The sequence below is a fragment of the Nicotiana tabacum genome, chromosome 1 (assembly GCF_000715075.1).
Source record: "Nicotiana tabacum cultivar K326 chromosome 1, ASM71507v2, whole genome shotgun sequence".
Taxonomy (NCBI): domain Eukaryota; kingdom Viridiplantae; phylum Streptophyta; class Magnoliopsida; order Solanales; family Solanaceae; genus Nicotiana; species Nicotiana tabacum.
This window is the reverse complement of record NC_134080.1, coordinates 166,340,968-166,358,013: the sequence shown is the minus strand read 5'-3', so window position 1 is coordinate 166,358,013 and position 17,046 is coordinate 166,340,968. Positions and strand designations below refer to the sequence as shown.

The following is a 17,046-nucleotide window of genomic DNA, read 5'->3' as shown; positions in this document are numbered from 1 at the left end:
TTATTTTCTTGGATCTATGAGAGTAATTCATATAGGGCAAAAATCACGTGCTCACACATGTCACGACCCAAAATCCCACCATAAATGTCATGATGGCACTTAGTCTCTAAGACTAAGTAAGCCATTTGTAATAACAATTCAAGTCATTTTTTTAATAATCAAAACCAACAACGGAAATAAAGATACAACCTCCCAAGACTGGTAGTACTGAGTCACAAACTCTAACTGAATACATGAAATAATTTGAAGGAAATTAAATATACACTACTGCTCAAATAATAATTGACAATACGATAAAAGGAAAAGACTCCAAGGGACTGCGATGACCAAGCAGCTCTACCTTGAATCCTTGCGATCACACTCTAACTCTGTCCGAGTCCTATATCTCCAATACTTGGCTCTGTACATAAAAAATGTACAGAATTATAGTATGAGTACACCACAGCGGTACCCAGTAAGTATCAAGACTAACCTCGGTGGAGTAGTGACGAGGTACAGTCAAGACACTCACTAGTCTAATAACCTGTTCAATATAGCGTAAAAAAATAATACGAAACAAATAACAATGATGGAAACAATAATCAACCAGTGATATAAACAACAGGGCAACAAGAACACCATATATATATATCAGTAAATAATGAATACAAGTACGACCAATTAATCAAATTCTTCAAATATTAATCTTTCGCCTATAAATCTTCCCAATAGTAATCTTTAGGATATAATATTTTTCGATAAATATATTTCGAACATACTTCCTTCAAATAAATATCTTTCTCATAATTCTTCCAAACAAATATCTTCCCAATATAATTCTTCCAAATAAATATCTTTCGAATAAAAATTCTTTCAAATAATATTTTTCGAATATAATTCTTTCAAATAAAAGTCACTATGGGACACCTCATTTCAAATCATAAATACGGGTCTCATCCCATTTTCATATTTCCATGGCACTTCGTGCCAATATTTCTATCACAACTGTATGGACAACTCACGTGCCAATATCGTCATCATTTACTCACGGCACCTCGTGCTCATATTTCATATCACAACAACACGGAAAATTCACGTGCCAATATAATTTTAATTATATAACCACGACACCTCGTGCCCATATTTCATATCATAACTGCACGGACAATTTACATGCCAATAATAAATTCATCATATTTTTTCCGGCACCTCGTGCCCATATCATAATCCGCCCGACAATATTCACAGGCTCATAATTTCAACATATATCTTACTATTATCAAATTTACTGAATTTATAAAATAAATTGCACAATATGTAAAAGAACTCACAAGGAATTCACAACACGACATAAATATTACCAGCCCAATATCCCCCATCATCACATAACAATTACCAACACAATACCCCGCATCATCACATATCATCCCTGACAATAGCCACCCTTATCTCTCCTATAGCCACCCTTATCACTCCTATAATAGCCTCTCTTATCGCTCCGTATAATAGCCACCCTTATCACTCCGCCCAGACAATATCCCAACACACATAACCACAGTGAAATGCCACCCTTATACCCACGTAATATCAATAATGGAATGCCACTCTTATGTCCTCATAATAATAACTCAAATTACACAATGATTTACACAGAATATTATCACAATAACACCATACCACAATTCATATCACAAATTGTCCATAGGCCACAATCAATTCCAAAGATACAACAAAATCAATTAATTTTACAACAAAAATCCCAAGGCTCCACACAAGGTATATAAAACCTCAAAACAACAAGGATGGAAAAATAATTCATCATAGGACAACACCTTCTTTAATCCAAATTTTCGATAATTATATTAATGCCTATTCTTACCTTATTTAATTAATTATTTGTGGATGGAAAATCCATAATAAAATTATTTCTAGGAAATATCAAATCACCAAACACATGGAATTCACATAAAATCCAAGTAGCAATCACACCAAATTATCATATAAATACAAACTTGACAAACAAAGAATGAGGCATGACAATCAAGGATTTTCTAAGTGTCAACTATTCCCAATTAAATACATATGGGCATCTACGAATTTTAACCGCTATAATTTGCACATATAAACCAATTACGTACTCGTCACCTCGCGTACATGGTTTTCAATCGCACAATTTTCACATAAGACTCAATGCCTAAGGGAAAATTCCTCCACACAAGGTTAGGCAAGATACACCTTTTTGAAGTTAGGCCGATATTCCAAAATAGCCTTCTTGCTTGAATTGACCTCCGGACGGCTCAAATCTATCCAAATTAAGTGTATAACTTCATTAAAATTCATCGGAAACCATTCCGGATAATATAACGTCGACTTAAAATTTTATTCTAAAAAGTCAACCAAAAGTCGACGCGGGACCCGCCTCTTGGAACCCGACAAAATTTTAATGAAATCCGAACACCCATTCCGATACGAGTTCAACCATACAAAAATTATCGAATTCCGACATCGGATTGGCTTTCAAATCTTAAATTTTCGTTTTTGAAGATTTTACAAAAATCCCAATTTCTTACACCTAAATCCGAAATAATTGATGAATATGGACATGGATTTATGAAATATAATCACTTTCGGATATAGAACAATTACCCAAGTCGAAGTCGTGAAAACCCTCTTTGGAATCGCCTAAATCCGAGACTTAAAACTCAAAAATGAGTAAAAATGGCTAACTCTCGTGTTTAAGAATTTGTCCAGGCAAGTTGCATTTGTCAATTGAGACTTATAAATCGCATTTGAGACATACGATTTAGCCTCTGTCCCAGAAAAAACATGCATTACCAGCCTTCAGTAAATCGATCATAACTTTCTGTACAAATATCCAAATGATGAACGGTTTAACTTTCTGGAAACTAGACACCAAGAGCTACAACTTTGATGTGTTGTTCATTACCCGGTTCCTTATAGATAGCGAGATATAATCTCCCAAAATAGCCTACTCGCATCAGAAATGTCTGGAAAATTTTCAAAACAGCTTGATCAGCCCTTATTCAATTGATCATAACTTTCTGTATAAATGTCCAAATGATTAATAATCTAACTTTCTGGAAACTAGGATGCAAGGGCTACAACTTTCATGTTTTGTAAATTTTCATATTTCTTACAGATTTCGAGATACAAGCTTCCGAAGTAGGCTCCACGATTGCACAGTGCTGTCCAAAGCTTCTGCAGCAGAAAATTTCAGCAGCTTGTTTTTTTGTCCAAAATCCATCCCGTTAACCTTCCGAAATCTACCTGAGGCTCTCGGGACCTTAACCAATTATACCAACATGCCCCAAAATACAATACGAACTTAATCGAGGCTTTAAACCACGTCAAACAACGCCGAAATTATGAATCGCGCATTGAATTGAATTATGAGTTTTCAATTCTTGCAACTTCTACTTTTTGCTCCGAAACATATCAAATCAACCCGGAATGACTTCAAATTTTTCACACAAGTCATAAATAACATAATGGATCTGTTCCAATTTTCATAATCGAATTATGACCCCGATATCAAAAAGTCAACTCTCGGTCAAACTTTCCAAAAATCTTCTATTTTCCAACTTTCGCCAAAATGCGTCAAATTGTCCTACGGACTTTCAAATCCAAATCCGAACATGCTCCTAAGTCCAAAACACCATACGAAACTATTGAAATCATCAAAATTCCATTCCGGGGTCGTTTGCTCAGAAGTCAAATCTCCGGTCAAACTTAAGAAATCTTTAGCCTTAGATTTCTAGATTCCGTTAAATGGCGATAATTTGAGCTAGGGACATCTGAATTCGATTTCGGGCATATGACCAAGTCCCAAATCACGATACGGAACTACCTGAATGGTCAAAACTCGGATACGGATTCGTTTGCTCAAAATGTTGACCGAAGTCAACTCAGTTGAGTTTTAAAGCTCTAATTCACATTTTAATCCATTTTTCACATAAAAACTTTCCGAAAAATTATACGGACTGCGCATGCAAGCCGAAAAATAATTAATAGCGCTTTTCAAGGTCTTAAAACACCGAGATGACTATTTAATTTAAAGATGGCATTTTGGGTCATCACATTCCACTATCCTCCTAATAAGGTGGATAACTTCTATGGTAGATCGCCCCGGCATGAACCCGAACTGGTTGTCTGAAATGGACACCATCCTTCACACTCTCATTTCTACCACTCTCTCCCAAACTTTCATGGTATGACTCAGTAATTTGATACCCCTATAGTTGTTACAGCTCTGGATATTGCCTTTCTTCTTATACAACTGAACCATTGTACTCCACCACCACTCTTCAGGCATCCTATTAGTATTGAATATAACATTAAACAACCTAGTAAGCCATTCCAAGCCTACTCTACCCACACACCTCCAAAGTTCAATCGGAATTTCGTCTGGATATTGAATTTTAGTTGGTTTGAGTGGTGGTTTATTTTTGGTTATTGTGAAACTAGTGGATTTATTCTCTCTTTGGTCAATTTGTTTGTTTGGATAAAGCAGATAGGTGAAGAATGCTTAATCAGGAATATTTAATTTACCAGAGAAAGAACAAAGCAATGTTCTTTTATTCTTTGATCTGCCATAGGTAGTTCCTTCTTCTTTGCTCATTTCACTTATTTCTGCTAGCCATGTGTTTTTTCCTTCCTCCTACTGTTGAGATGACTGTACCTTTACTGTTTGATATGGTACTGTTGTGTGGTTAATTTTTTTTTGTTTAATTGATACATGTGCGTGAAAAAGTTAGCTGGCTTATGGTTGTTTGTTTATTGTGTCAGAAAAATCTCTAGATTCAGTAGGTTTCATATTTTATGATCCATTTGACTGTTGCAATTGTAAATCTGCAAAGTCAGGGGAGTATTTTAATGAATTCTTGGCCTATAGAATGTTGACATGAACATCTGAAAGTGTGATAAAATATAGGTGATGCTTTTCCTTTATTTATTTTTTCCATTAGACGCCTAGTATATTTATGTTTCTGATCAAGTTTATTGAGTGAGGATCCCCTAACATGCACTAGAGGACATTGGAGTCTTAGATTTTACATTGATTCACCGTTTGATGTCAGGAAGTGAATACAATTCTATCTATGGATATCATGTGCATGTAATGTGTTTCGTTTTCAATTTGATCTAAGCAAATAGTTTGACAAGATGGATAAACTCTCTTCTTGAAGTGAATCATACTAATCTGATACAAAAAAGATTGTGTCACAATAAATGCATGAAATTTTTGATGTATTTAAATAAAATAATGCTTTACTACCGACTTTGGCATAACATGGTGATCATTGATGCGCTGATGTTCTACCAAGAAACGTTTAACACGTATTATATCTTGCAATTTATATTGGTGGTGGTATGATTAGGTAGAGGATGTTATCTTAGGAGCGGTGGGAAGATAGTTTAGGGGGCAGGGGCGAGGATGGGCTGAGCTTGGGCTGGGGCTGGTTAGAGGATTAATTTAGTCATCCATTCTTTTAAACTTCAGTTTAATTTTTTTAACAGATTTTTCATGCTATTTGGGGATAAAAGCTGATGTGTATTGTAAATTTTCTTCTACAAAAATTTGAACTGTTCTTTTCAATTAGATGGATCATTTGATTAATGTTGTTGTTATGGATGCATTATCAAATATTTACTTGTGTGGTTGAGATGGTGGTTTAGTGATTTGACTTTTGGTTAATAATCTTATTGTGACATAAATAAAGGCTAATTAGCCTTAAGTCCTTCCATAGCATTCTAAACAGACTTAAAATGTCAAATTTCTACTTCTTCCCTTTATGAATTATTCATTCCTAAGTAATTACTAAAACATGAAGATGAGTTCCTTTAGAATGTTTGAATTCAAGTTTGAAGAATGTTGCATAGGCTGAGATGCTTGAAGATATGCCCGCATTAGATTTAGTTGATCTTAGAAGAATGGGTTTGCAAAATGCTTGGCCTATATGAACTAGAACTTTCTTTGTGAAATAATGTTCGTTTAAAGGGCTTTGAGAATTCAGAATAATTTGAATGTCTCTTTCATTGTATTTTTTTTGAAGTAAATCAAATGTCTTGATCCCAGTTTTGCTCTCCCATGAAATTGTATCCCTATTGTAATATTAAGATTCAATGACTAATGTTTACACTTTTTTTTCCTGACTTCAATTAATATGTTCACCTAGCCTTTGCTAACTTCCTTTGATTAGGACAATGCTAATTACTAATCAACTAATTTAAAGAAATGGCAGAGATGAGGTTACTGGTGTTCAACTGAGCATGCACAGAGTCATTCATGTTAATAAAATTCTTGGAAAGAGCTAGGCTATATGTAAGTATGAGAGTTGAAGGTGTTGGTTTATGTTTAGTCAACAATGGCATGCCAATTGGAAGAGTTGGTGGAAGAGTTTGAAATTGATAGATTCAGTGGACGCAACAACTTCAATATCTGGAAGATCCAGATGATGGCGTTACTGCGGAGGGAAGGTTCAATCCATGCTATTGACGGAAAGTATCCTAAGGATATATCAACTCCCGACAAGGAGAAGATTGAAGGGGATGCATTGAGTGCAATCCAACTATCCCTTGCACCTAACGTGCTTTGTGAAGTGAGTACGGGTACCGAAGAGACGGCCAAACAGTTATGGGAAAAGCTAGAAGGGCTATACCAAGACCGATCAGTGACAACAAGGATGTTGTTACAACGGCGTCTTCACACATTTAAGATGGGGTCAGGTACTTCGTTACAAGATCATTTAGATGTGTTCAATAAACTTGTCATGGACTTACAGATTGCAGGAATTAAAAAGGAGGAGGAGACGCTTGCATGTGCTTTGCTATTTTCATTGACTTCAGGATATCGTGATATTGAGAATTCAATGATGTATAGCAAGGAGCCTATCAAGCTTGAGCAAGTGCGGTAGGCACTTAACTCTAGTGATGTGCGGAGGCACATTGAAGGAGATAGAGATGACCAGGCAAGTGGGCTCTTTGTGAGAGGCCGGACTAGCCAACAGGGAAAGAGCAAATCAAAGCACAGATTAAAGTCTCGTGTGAACAAGAAGAATACAGAGTGTTGGGGTTATGGCAAGAAGGGGCACTTTGAACGAGACTGCCCAATGTCAAAGTCCAAGGAAAAGGCGAGTGCATCCACAGTTGAACAGGTACATAATTTTGATAATGATTATGTACTAACAACATCGTGTAATAATAATAGTAGTTATGGAAACAAATGGGTGTTAGACTCTGCTTGCACTCTGCATATGACGTTCTGAAAAGACTGGTTTAGCAGTTATGAGAAAAGTGGAGGAACCGTAGTAATGGGCAATAATGCAACTTGTGCAATAGTTGGCATTGGCTCAGTTCGGGTTCGCTTCCATGATGGAGTCGTGAGGACTATTACACAAGTCCGTCATGTTCCTGATCTGAAGAAGAATTTGATCTCCCTGAGTACTCTGGATGAACAAGGCTACAGGTACATGAGCGAAGCAGAAACTATAAAGGTGACTAAAGGTTCTTTAGTCATGCTGAAAGGCAAGCTGGAGAACGGCCTTTACACATTGGCCGGAAGCACCATTGTTGGCTCTGCAAATGCATCTACAGTGCAGTTATCTAATGATGACAAGGCAATACTATGGCACATGAGACTGGGTCATATGAGCGCACGTGGACTGGAGATGTTGAGCAATCATAACCTTTTGGAAGGTGAGAAGATCAGCACACTTGACTTTTGTGAGCACTGCGTTCTAAGAAAGCAAAAGAAGGTCAGCTTCAGCACTGGCAAACACAAGACAAGAGGAGTGCTAGACTACATCCATTCAGATTTATGGGGTCCCTCTAAACTTTCATCGAAGGGCAAAAAGAGGTATCTTCTCACTTTTATTGATGATTTCTCACGAAAGGTTTGGGTGCATTTTTTGAAGGCAAAAAAGTGATGCTTTTGAAGCATTTAAAGAGTGGAAGATTTTGGTTGAAAATCAAATGGAGCGGAAAATCAAGTATCTTCGCACAGACAATGGCTTAGAGTTTTGCAATGAAGAGTTTAATGAATTCTGCAAGGTTCATGGGATCTCAAGACATAGGACTGTCAGGCATACCCCACAGCAGAATGGAGTTGCCGAGAGAATGAACAGAACTCTTCTTGAAAAGGCTTGTTGTATGCTCCTACAAGCCAAAATGTCCAAAGTATTTTGGGCTGAAGCAGTTCACACTGCTGCTCATATTGTCAATCGATCTCCAACATCGGCAATTGACTTTAAGACTCCGAATGAGGTATGGTCAGGTGAACCCTCTAACTATTCATACTTACGAGTATTTGGGTGTCCAGCTTATTATCACGTTAATGAAGGAAAGCTTGAACCAAGGGCTAAGAAGGTCATATTCGTAGGGTATGTGGATGGAGTAAAAGGGTACACACTTTGGTGTTTGTCTTTACTCAAATTTATAATTAGTAGATATGTCACCTTTGATGAATCCTCTATGCTTGATCCCCGTAAAGTTTTCGTGGAGTTTTCAGGAAACAAAAACGACGAGCAGGTGGAGCTTCCGGTAGAGCTTGCCAAGGAAAAGGATCAAGAGACTCAGGTTAAAGATGAGTCAGAAGATGTAGACCTTGAAGAACTTGTTGTCAATGAACCATACACAATTGCAAATGGGAGGGAGAAGAGGCAGACACGAGAACCGGAATGCCTTATAGATCAAGCAAACTTGATTGCATATGCGTTCGTAGCTGCACAAGAAGAGATTAAGGATCTGGAGCCCTCCTCGTATATTGAAGCAACTTCTTGCAAGGATGTTGTACAATGGCGGTTAGCCATGACTGAAGAGATGGAATCTCTTCACAAGAATCAGACATGGGTCTTAGTGAAAAGACAAAAGGGGAAGAGGACAGTTGGATGCAAGTGGGTCTACCGAAAGAAAGAGGGAATTCCTGAAGTGGAAGATGCTAGGTTCAAGGCGAGATTGGTTGCAAAAGGATTCAGTCAGAAGGAGGGAATTGACTACAATGAGATTTTCTCTCCAGTCGTGAAGCATAGCTCAATTCGCGTGCTACTAGCATTGGTTGCCCAATTTGACTTGGAGCTTCAACAGCTTGATGTCAAAACTGCTTTCTTACACGGTGATCTAGAAGAGACAATCTATATGGATCAGCCTGAAGGTTTCCTAGCTGAGGGAAAAGAAGATCACGTATGCCAACTAAAGAAGTCTTTGTATGGTTTGAAGCAATCCCCTAGACAGTGGTACAAAAGGTTTGATGCATTCATGACTACACATGAATTCTCAAGGATTGCATTTAATAGTTGTGTGTATCACAAGAAGATGTCTGGTAACTCAATGATTTATTTACTGTTGTATGTTGATGATATGCTTATTGCTGCTAACAATATTACAGAGATAAATGCTTTGAAGAAACTGTTGAGTAAGGAATTTGACATGAAGGATTTAGGAGCTGCAAAGAAAATCCTTGGTATGGAGATTTCAAGAGAAAACGGCGTTGTACATCTTTCTCAGAAGAGGTATATTGAAAGGGTTCTCAAGAGATTCAATATGCATACGTGCAAGCCTGTAAGTACACCATTAGCTCCTCATTTTAAACTTTCAGAGTTACAAATGCCTCAGTCCGAGGATGAGGTGGAGCAAATGTCAAAGATTCCTTATGCCAGTGCAGTTGGTAGCATTATGTATGCTATGGTATGCACACGTTCAGATATTGCTCAATCTGTAAGTGTGGTAAGTAGATACATGTCCAGCCCAGAAAAGAGGCATTGGGAAGTTGTCAAGTGGATATTGAGATATCTCAAAGAAGCTTCTGGTGTTGGTCTGACCTTTCGAAAAAGTGGTGGAGGTATTTCAATTCTCGGTTATGTAGATTCTGACTATGCAGGAGATCTTGACAGAAGAAGGTCCACAACTGGATACATCTTTACCCTCGTTGGCATTGCCGCTAGTTGGAAGTCGACTCTGCAGTCGATTGCCGCTTTGTCTACGACAGAAGCAAAATACATGGCAGCAGCGGAGGCGGTGAAGGAAGCTATATGGTTGAAAGGTTTAGTAGCGGAATTGAGTTTGGTTCAGCTGGAATCAACTCTTAGATGTGATAGTTAGAGTGCTATTCATCTAATGAAAAATCAGAGATTTCATGAGCGCACTAAACACATTGATGTCAGATTTCATTTTATTCGAGATGTTGTTGAAGAGGGAACTATCAAGGTCGTGAAGGTTATCACAGATGATAATGCTGCAAATATGTTGACCAAGATAGTCCCACTCGCTAAGTTTGCACACTGCAAGGACTTGGCGGGGGTGTGCATCAACTGATGCAACTCCGAAGAGAACAGTTGTTAGGTGGAGGTGGTATGTTCAACAATGGTTTGATTCTTCTTGTTTCTTACAACGGGGTTGCCCAGTAAGCTTAGAAGTTTTGGCCAAAGTTGTTCACACGCACGCTCGAAACGCAAACCAAGGTGGAGATTGAAAGTGTTGGTTTATGTTTAGTCAACAATGGCATGCCAATTGGAAGAATTGGTGGAAAGAGTTGGTGTGGATGCTAGGAGGAAGCTTCCTCCTTTGATGTCACCCATGACATCAAGAAGAGGTAGTTTGATGTCACCAATGACATCAAGAGGAGGTCTTTACCTCTATAAATAGATACACTCCTTCATTTGTAGAAACCATCCCAAAAATAATACAACACATTGTAGTGAGTAGAGAGTTAAGAGAGAAATTCTCTTAAGTGTAATTGGGAAGTCTCCCCTTCCTTTGTTAATATTAAAAAGGCAACTGTTCTCTGGTGGACGTAGGATTATTTTGATCTGAACCACGTTAAATCTTGTGTTCTTTCTTTTACGTTTCCGCTAACAAGAGTTTTGCCTTTTATGAGGTAAAAATATTAATGTAACATTATTGAAACTTTATCTTTTCTTTGTATTGCAGGCTGCTGGTTAAATCAACCAAAAGTTCGTCTAATGCTTTCTTGCACCTGCAACTCACATACATACCGATCGACAAGGTATAAATTTAATTTGTGAGACAATACTTTTCTTTCTATTATCTGTATGCGATACGGGATATGTTTTGCGCGAAGCGAAAAATAGTTAATAGTTGTAAAAGAGTATAGTATACCTGCTAAATTTTGTAACTTTTATTGGTTTATAATTATTATTGGCTTAGCCTTGAATAGAAGTACGTAGACGAGGTACTTTATATAAGATTTGTCGTTGCCTTTCGAACATATATGTCAAGTATGAAGTAGGCAGAGAACGTTGCAATTAACTTTTTCACAATTCAAAATGGAGAGCAGAAAATGTTAAGCATGCTTGCATGAAATACCATCTTCTTTGAAGTGTTTTCCAAGAAGCTACTCATTTTTCAAGGTTCCATGCTATTATCAAACTCCGGTAACTTGTTTGGTATTAGGATAGAGAATTTATTGATACTAATAACTACTACACATGTAAAGAACTGTTATTGCATGATGTTTATTTACTAGCTACTACGAATAGGAAAAATAAAAATTAAACTACTCAATCATCTTTAACCATGGATTCATCAAGTGGTATATTTTTCCATCAGGGTGCTCAAAGAAGTCTGTCACTTCCAAGTGGGTGATGTCAAATTTATTGTCATAGACAAAATTAGCTTCAGGGCCTTTATTTTTTAGAGATGCTTGATAAAGCTCAACCAAATGTCTTGGTGTACGACAAAATATTTGCCCAATGCCCTTTTTCACGGCAATGATAGCATTAAGTTTCTGAACCATTTGCCTTTGGATTCTCATCTTTTTTTTTCCACTTTTGGTGGTTATTTTTCTTTGGGGGATGATTAACACCAAGAAATTCTTCCTTGTCACGGCCACGACCACGAATAGGGCCACGGCCTTTTCCACACTTAGCATAGTGGGAATACACCTCATCCACTTCACGCAATGGTGTAGACCCACTGGGTCGATTATCGTGATTTCTCATGAGCAAGTCATTGTTTCGTTCAGCCACAAGGAGAAGAGAAATCAACTCAGAATACTTCTTGAAACCTTTCTCTCGGTACTGCTATTCCAAGACCATATTGGAGGCATGAAACGTTGTGAACGTTTTTCAAGCATATCATAGTTAGTGATACTATCTCCACAGAGTTTCAATTTAGAAGTAATTATAAACATTGCAGAATTATATTCAGAAACAGACTTAAAGTCTTGGAACCTTAGATGAGCCCAATCATATCGTCTTTGTGAAAGAGTGATCAACTTTAAGTTGTCATATCTTTCGTTTAAGCCATTCCACAGAACAAGTGGATAGATATTCTATTTTCAACCCTTCATCTAGGTGATGGCCCAAGAAAATAAGGCCTTAGCACAGTCTTGGGTAGATGCTTTATTTTTATATTTAATGGCGTCTCCAAGACCGATTGCATCTAAATGGATTTCAGCATTCAAGGACAACGATGGATTTCAGCATTCAAGGACAACGAACTTTCTTTTTATAATATCCGTCATAATTAAAATAGGAGAAAAATTATACTTTAGTCTTCTCAAAGAGCTTCTTGAGACCGTAGAGTCTCGTGCTGGTAACGTGTAATAAAATAATAAAGAAGAATATTGCAAAGAAAGATAGAGAGAATTCTTATTACTTTGACATGAATTACAATGGAAAATGACCCATCTATTTATAGGGAAAGAGTGACTTAGCCACCAAGTAAAATCTCTCTAAAATATAGACAACAACAACAACAACCCAGTAAAATCCCACAAGTGAGGTCTGGATAAGGTAGCATGTACACAGACCTTACCCCTACCCCGAAGGAGTAGGGAAGTTGTTTCAAACTCTCTAAAATACAGACATTCACCTTAAATAAAACTTTATTTATAACATTATCTAATTTTTGTATGATTAAAGTAAAACCAAAAGGATGGCTTCACTAATCTCTTTGACTACCTCCACTCAAATTCAAAACGAAAAACAGAAAGCTATTTTCTATAACAAAGCATAGTTATGTAGCCTAACTCTTTCTAAAAACCCCACTCAGAAAGTTTAACCAGAAAAGACAAATTGGAGTACAAATTAAGACCCTTATCTAGTAAGGGGAAAAAATTAGTAGAAGTGTAAACTGACTAGGTCACCGGTGTAGCAGCCAAGAACCCAACCCAAACGATTTCAACCTGGCTTTTCCCTTGCTTCAACAAAGATTAAAACGGGAAAAACTTACAAAGCTTTCAAGATAAGAAAAAAGGAGTTGGAAGGTAGGAAAAGAGTTCAATACATCCACCAAACCATCCTAATGTACTAAAAGGCATTTTCTTTTCTCGTTACAGTTTTAACTTTTAATTCAATTTAATAGAGAAATACCCTTTTCTAATCCTTATTACTGTAACTCGAATTGCTCCATTAGGTTAAATCCTGTCCTAGTTAGTGTAAACAGTAGGTCCTTTGAGTTAAATGTTATTATGTCATGGACTAGAATGTTTTTTGTATAGGTTTCAAACTTAGAAATGAAAAGAAACAAAAAGAAAGAAATATGCTTTAATTATATTAAGAGTGTAAGCCGGAGTGAAGAAAATATTCCATTTATGTATTGAAAGATTACTTGGTTGATAAATTTCTTTGTTATGAACCTCAGTTGCTATTTCTTTTCTTCGTTTGTCTGAACAGATTATTGTCATGCTCTATTTATGTAGCTGATGCTCTTTGGTGTTGGAACGGCAAGTTCATTTTGTTTCAAAGGAGTATATATTAACTCTACTATTATAGTTGGTAATATTTTCAGTAGAAGAAGTTTCAGTACAATGAAAGAAGTTGGAACTGATAATGCCTCGAGTTTGCTTACATCAGAGTCTGTGGGAGAGGCTCCTGTTCTACGTCCTGTGTCTGTCAGAGCAAAATGTTCTTCAAATGTTCAATCAACCCCAGAAATCGAAAAGAAGTATGTCCATGGTGTCTATGATGCCATTGCTCCCCATTTCAGTTCCACTCGGTTTGCAAAGTGGCCTAAAGTGTCAGCTTTCTTGAACTCATTATCTCCTAGTTCACTCATCTTAGATGCTGGATGTGGAAATGGGAAATACTTGGGGTTAAATCCTGATTGTTTCTTTATTGGCTGTGACATTAGTGCTGCTCTTATTAATATATGTGCAGATAGAGGACATGAAGTTTTGGTTGCAGACGCTGTGAACCTACCATATAGGACTGGGTATGGTGATGCAGCGATTTCTATTGCTGTGTTGCATCACTTAAGTACTGAAGATAGGAGGAGGAAAGCGGTGGAGGAGCTCGTCCGTGTTGTTAAAAAGGGTGGGTGTATTTTAATTACTGTCTGGGCCAGGGAACAAGAAGATACGTCGTTAGTTGAAAAATGGACACCACTTAACCAAAGGTATATAGCAGAATGGATAGGACCAGGAAGTCCTCGAGTTCGCAACCCTTCATCACCTCGCACCCTTGAAAGCATCCCAGAAGCAGAGGAAAATAGTGTTGGGGAGCAGTTGAAAGACCTACATGCAAAGTCTTCAAAAGTAAAATCAGCTGAAGTTATGGACTCAACCTCTCAGGATAAAGGTCGTTCTTTGCTTACTGGATCTGGAAAAAGTTATGCAGAGCAACAGGAATTCTTTGTTCCTTGGCACTTACCTTATCATCAAGCTGAAGTAAGTGGGGCTTCAGCTGTTGCCTTAGCTAGTGGTTTGGCAAAGAAAGATGATAAGAAGGGCTCTATGGTGTATAATAGATATTACCACGTTTTTAGTGAAGGTGAACTTGAAAGGTAATTCCTTTTCTATTTTATATAAGAAAAGTAAAGAATTTACCCTAATTTTCTTGTTTGACTGATTTCATTCTGTCAAGTCGCTATATGTATTATCATGGTTGTTAAATTTTATAATCTATAACATGATGACTGACTGTCGTTACGCTTCTAAGCAATTGTTCCATTATGTTTTTTTTTTTTGTGGCTAGGAAAGTGTAAACAGTTTGTGTCATTCTTTGAGTAGAAATTTAATGTACAATCAATGCTCTGGCAATAATATGTTCATAGAGTTTGAATCTCTTAAAAACATATGATATTTGGGAGGTCACATGTGAGCTTTTGAAATTGTATTGACCTCCAAAGAGCAATGAGTTTTAGAGTTCTGATTATCTCATTATAGGCGATGCTAGGAGTCTCTTTCATCCTCATTCAGAAGTAATTTTGACGTGTTACTGTTCTCTCCCAATAAACTGAAGTGCATGCATATAGATGAATGAATGAAACAAAACAAATACAGTTGATCAGTTTTTCTTGATAAGTAAAAATGGGTTCTTTTTCCCTTATTGCAGGGCTTGTGCTTGTTTGTCTCTGAGTCATTTCTGAAGTTCTTTTATTGCTTCTTTCATAACCCCTTCCCCATGGACTGAAGGGAAAGGCTTTTGAGTATTTGGGGTGGGGAGTGGCAAGATGAGGCAGTACTTCTCTGTTATTTAGTTTCGCAAAATTAGAAGTTTGACCAATTTGTAACAATGAGCTGCACTAATTGACATGTTCTGTTCTTCGATAGGTTGGTGTCTGGTCTGGATAATGCCATTCTCGTTGATAGATTCTATGACAAATCAAATTGGTGCATCATTCTTGAGAAAACATCGTGATAGTGTTGAACTTTTCAAATGATTCTTGCACTTCCATTTGGCGAAGTCAAATCTATTACCTGAAGACAATAACCATAGTTGTGAAAGGGTGATATTGTCTTGATGCAAGGATTGTATTCTACAGATTATGGAGGTTATCAACAGAAACATGTCTAGTTTTTCATTCTCCGCTGCTCGCTCGGTTGTTGCCTGTATCTCTCATTCTGGATTCCTGGTGTTATCACATGCCTGATGTGGTTATGCATGACAGTATCTTGTAAAATGTAATTCTTTTTTAAAGATTTTGGGTGACAGGCCTGAGAACAAGGGGTTTGATATTCCAATTGTTACTTCAGTTTTAGGAGATAACATTCTCTTGAATAAATTTATGGCTGTGTTTTTAAGGGAATTGAATGCATTTCACAACACTTAGCTGAGTTCATTACTGACCATAAAAACCATCCCTCAAGTTTACGGGTTGGACTAAACTCACTCCTAAAATATTACAGTAATCATAAAATGTTCTTCAAGTAAGCAATCTAGCACTTTAGACTTTTTGTCCAACTATTAAAGTTTATACATGTATTTATCTTTTGACATTTTTCAGTCCAGGCAATTTTGCATTCTGCTTTTATCTATCTTCCCATAAGCAAATGAGAAGTCGTAGTGTTATTTTGGTTTTAGGCTTTTTTCAAATACATAACATTATTAGTCACCTCTTCAAAAGTAAGCAAAGAAAGATGCAACCAAGAGAGTGGTTTAGTAAACTAGTTCTCTTCAAGTTCTGGAAACTATTTTTCCCATCTCGGCTTCTAATTCTTCAATTATCTTCTCCTATTCCATTCTTAGACTCAGATTTTTGTTTTACAGTTTGAGTGGATCAATTAGCTGTCATTTTCCTTTAACATGTTGTTTTGGACGAATATTATTTATTCCATTTAACCTTTCATTTTTCCTTTTAACTTTTTCCTTTTTCTTTTCTAGTTTTTATACCAACTAACTCTGCACCTAGAAAGAAAGGGTAAATAAAGAAGAAGAAAATATCATAGAGGATTTGGATTGATCTGAATACCACTTTCTTAAAATGGACAAGTTATTTGGAGACCACCATGTTAGATTCTAAACTTTTTTTTGTATATGTATGAAAATTTACAAAGGGCATGATTTCTCTTGGCTCTTCACTTCTTGATTCGCCTCTGACTATTAAAGCAGATATAAATAACATCACATAACTATGTTTTGTATGAAACGACAGAGAAGAGAAATCGATGCATATAAATAATTACCAAATTGAATACATAAATAACATCGCATGCTAATTGCTAGATATTATTTGGATACATTTTGGTACAAATGTAGACTCATAGAATGAGTGCCAAATGATACGCTACTTACATCCATGGAACAACAACAACAAAATGTACTCAAATGACGGATGAAAGTATCATATCGTCCATTATAATCAGGAGCTAAG

General features: G+C 36.8%; 1 protein-coding gene across 15 annotated transcripts in view; it reads left to right on the top strand.

The window, feature by feature from the left end:
• The window catches only part of LOC107777356 (tRNA (carboxymethyluridine(34)-5-O)-methyltransferase-like), a 42,451-nt gene extending 26,451 nt beyond the window's left edge, over positions 1-16,000 (top strand). For 3 of the 15 annotated variants that reach the window (XM_075254422.1, XM_075254410.1, XM_075254412.1), the window contains 3 exons: positions 10,921-10,996; positions 13,629-14,736; positions 15,506-16,000. In XM_075254422.1, coding sequence (XP_075110523.1) covers positions 13,658-14,736; positions 15,506-15,593 — 1,167 coding nt within the window. In that variant the 5' untranslated portion in view covers positions 10,921-10,996; positions 13,629-13,657 and the 3' untranslated portion in view covers positions 15,594-16,000. Of the gene's footprint in view, positions 1-4,510; positions 4,596-6,274; positions 7,152-10,920; positions 10,997-13,628; positions 14,737-15,287 lie in introns of those variants that run through there. The other 12 variants (XM_075254423.1, XM_075254425.1, XM_075254429.1 and 9 more) reach the window with 7 other exon arrangements.
• The last annotated feature ends 1,046 nt before the right edge of the window (positions 16,001-17,046 follow it).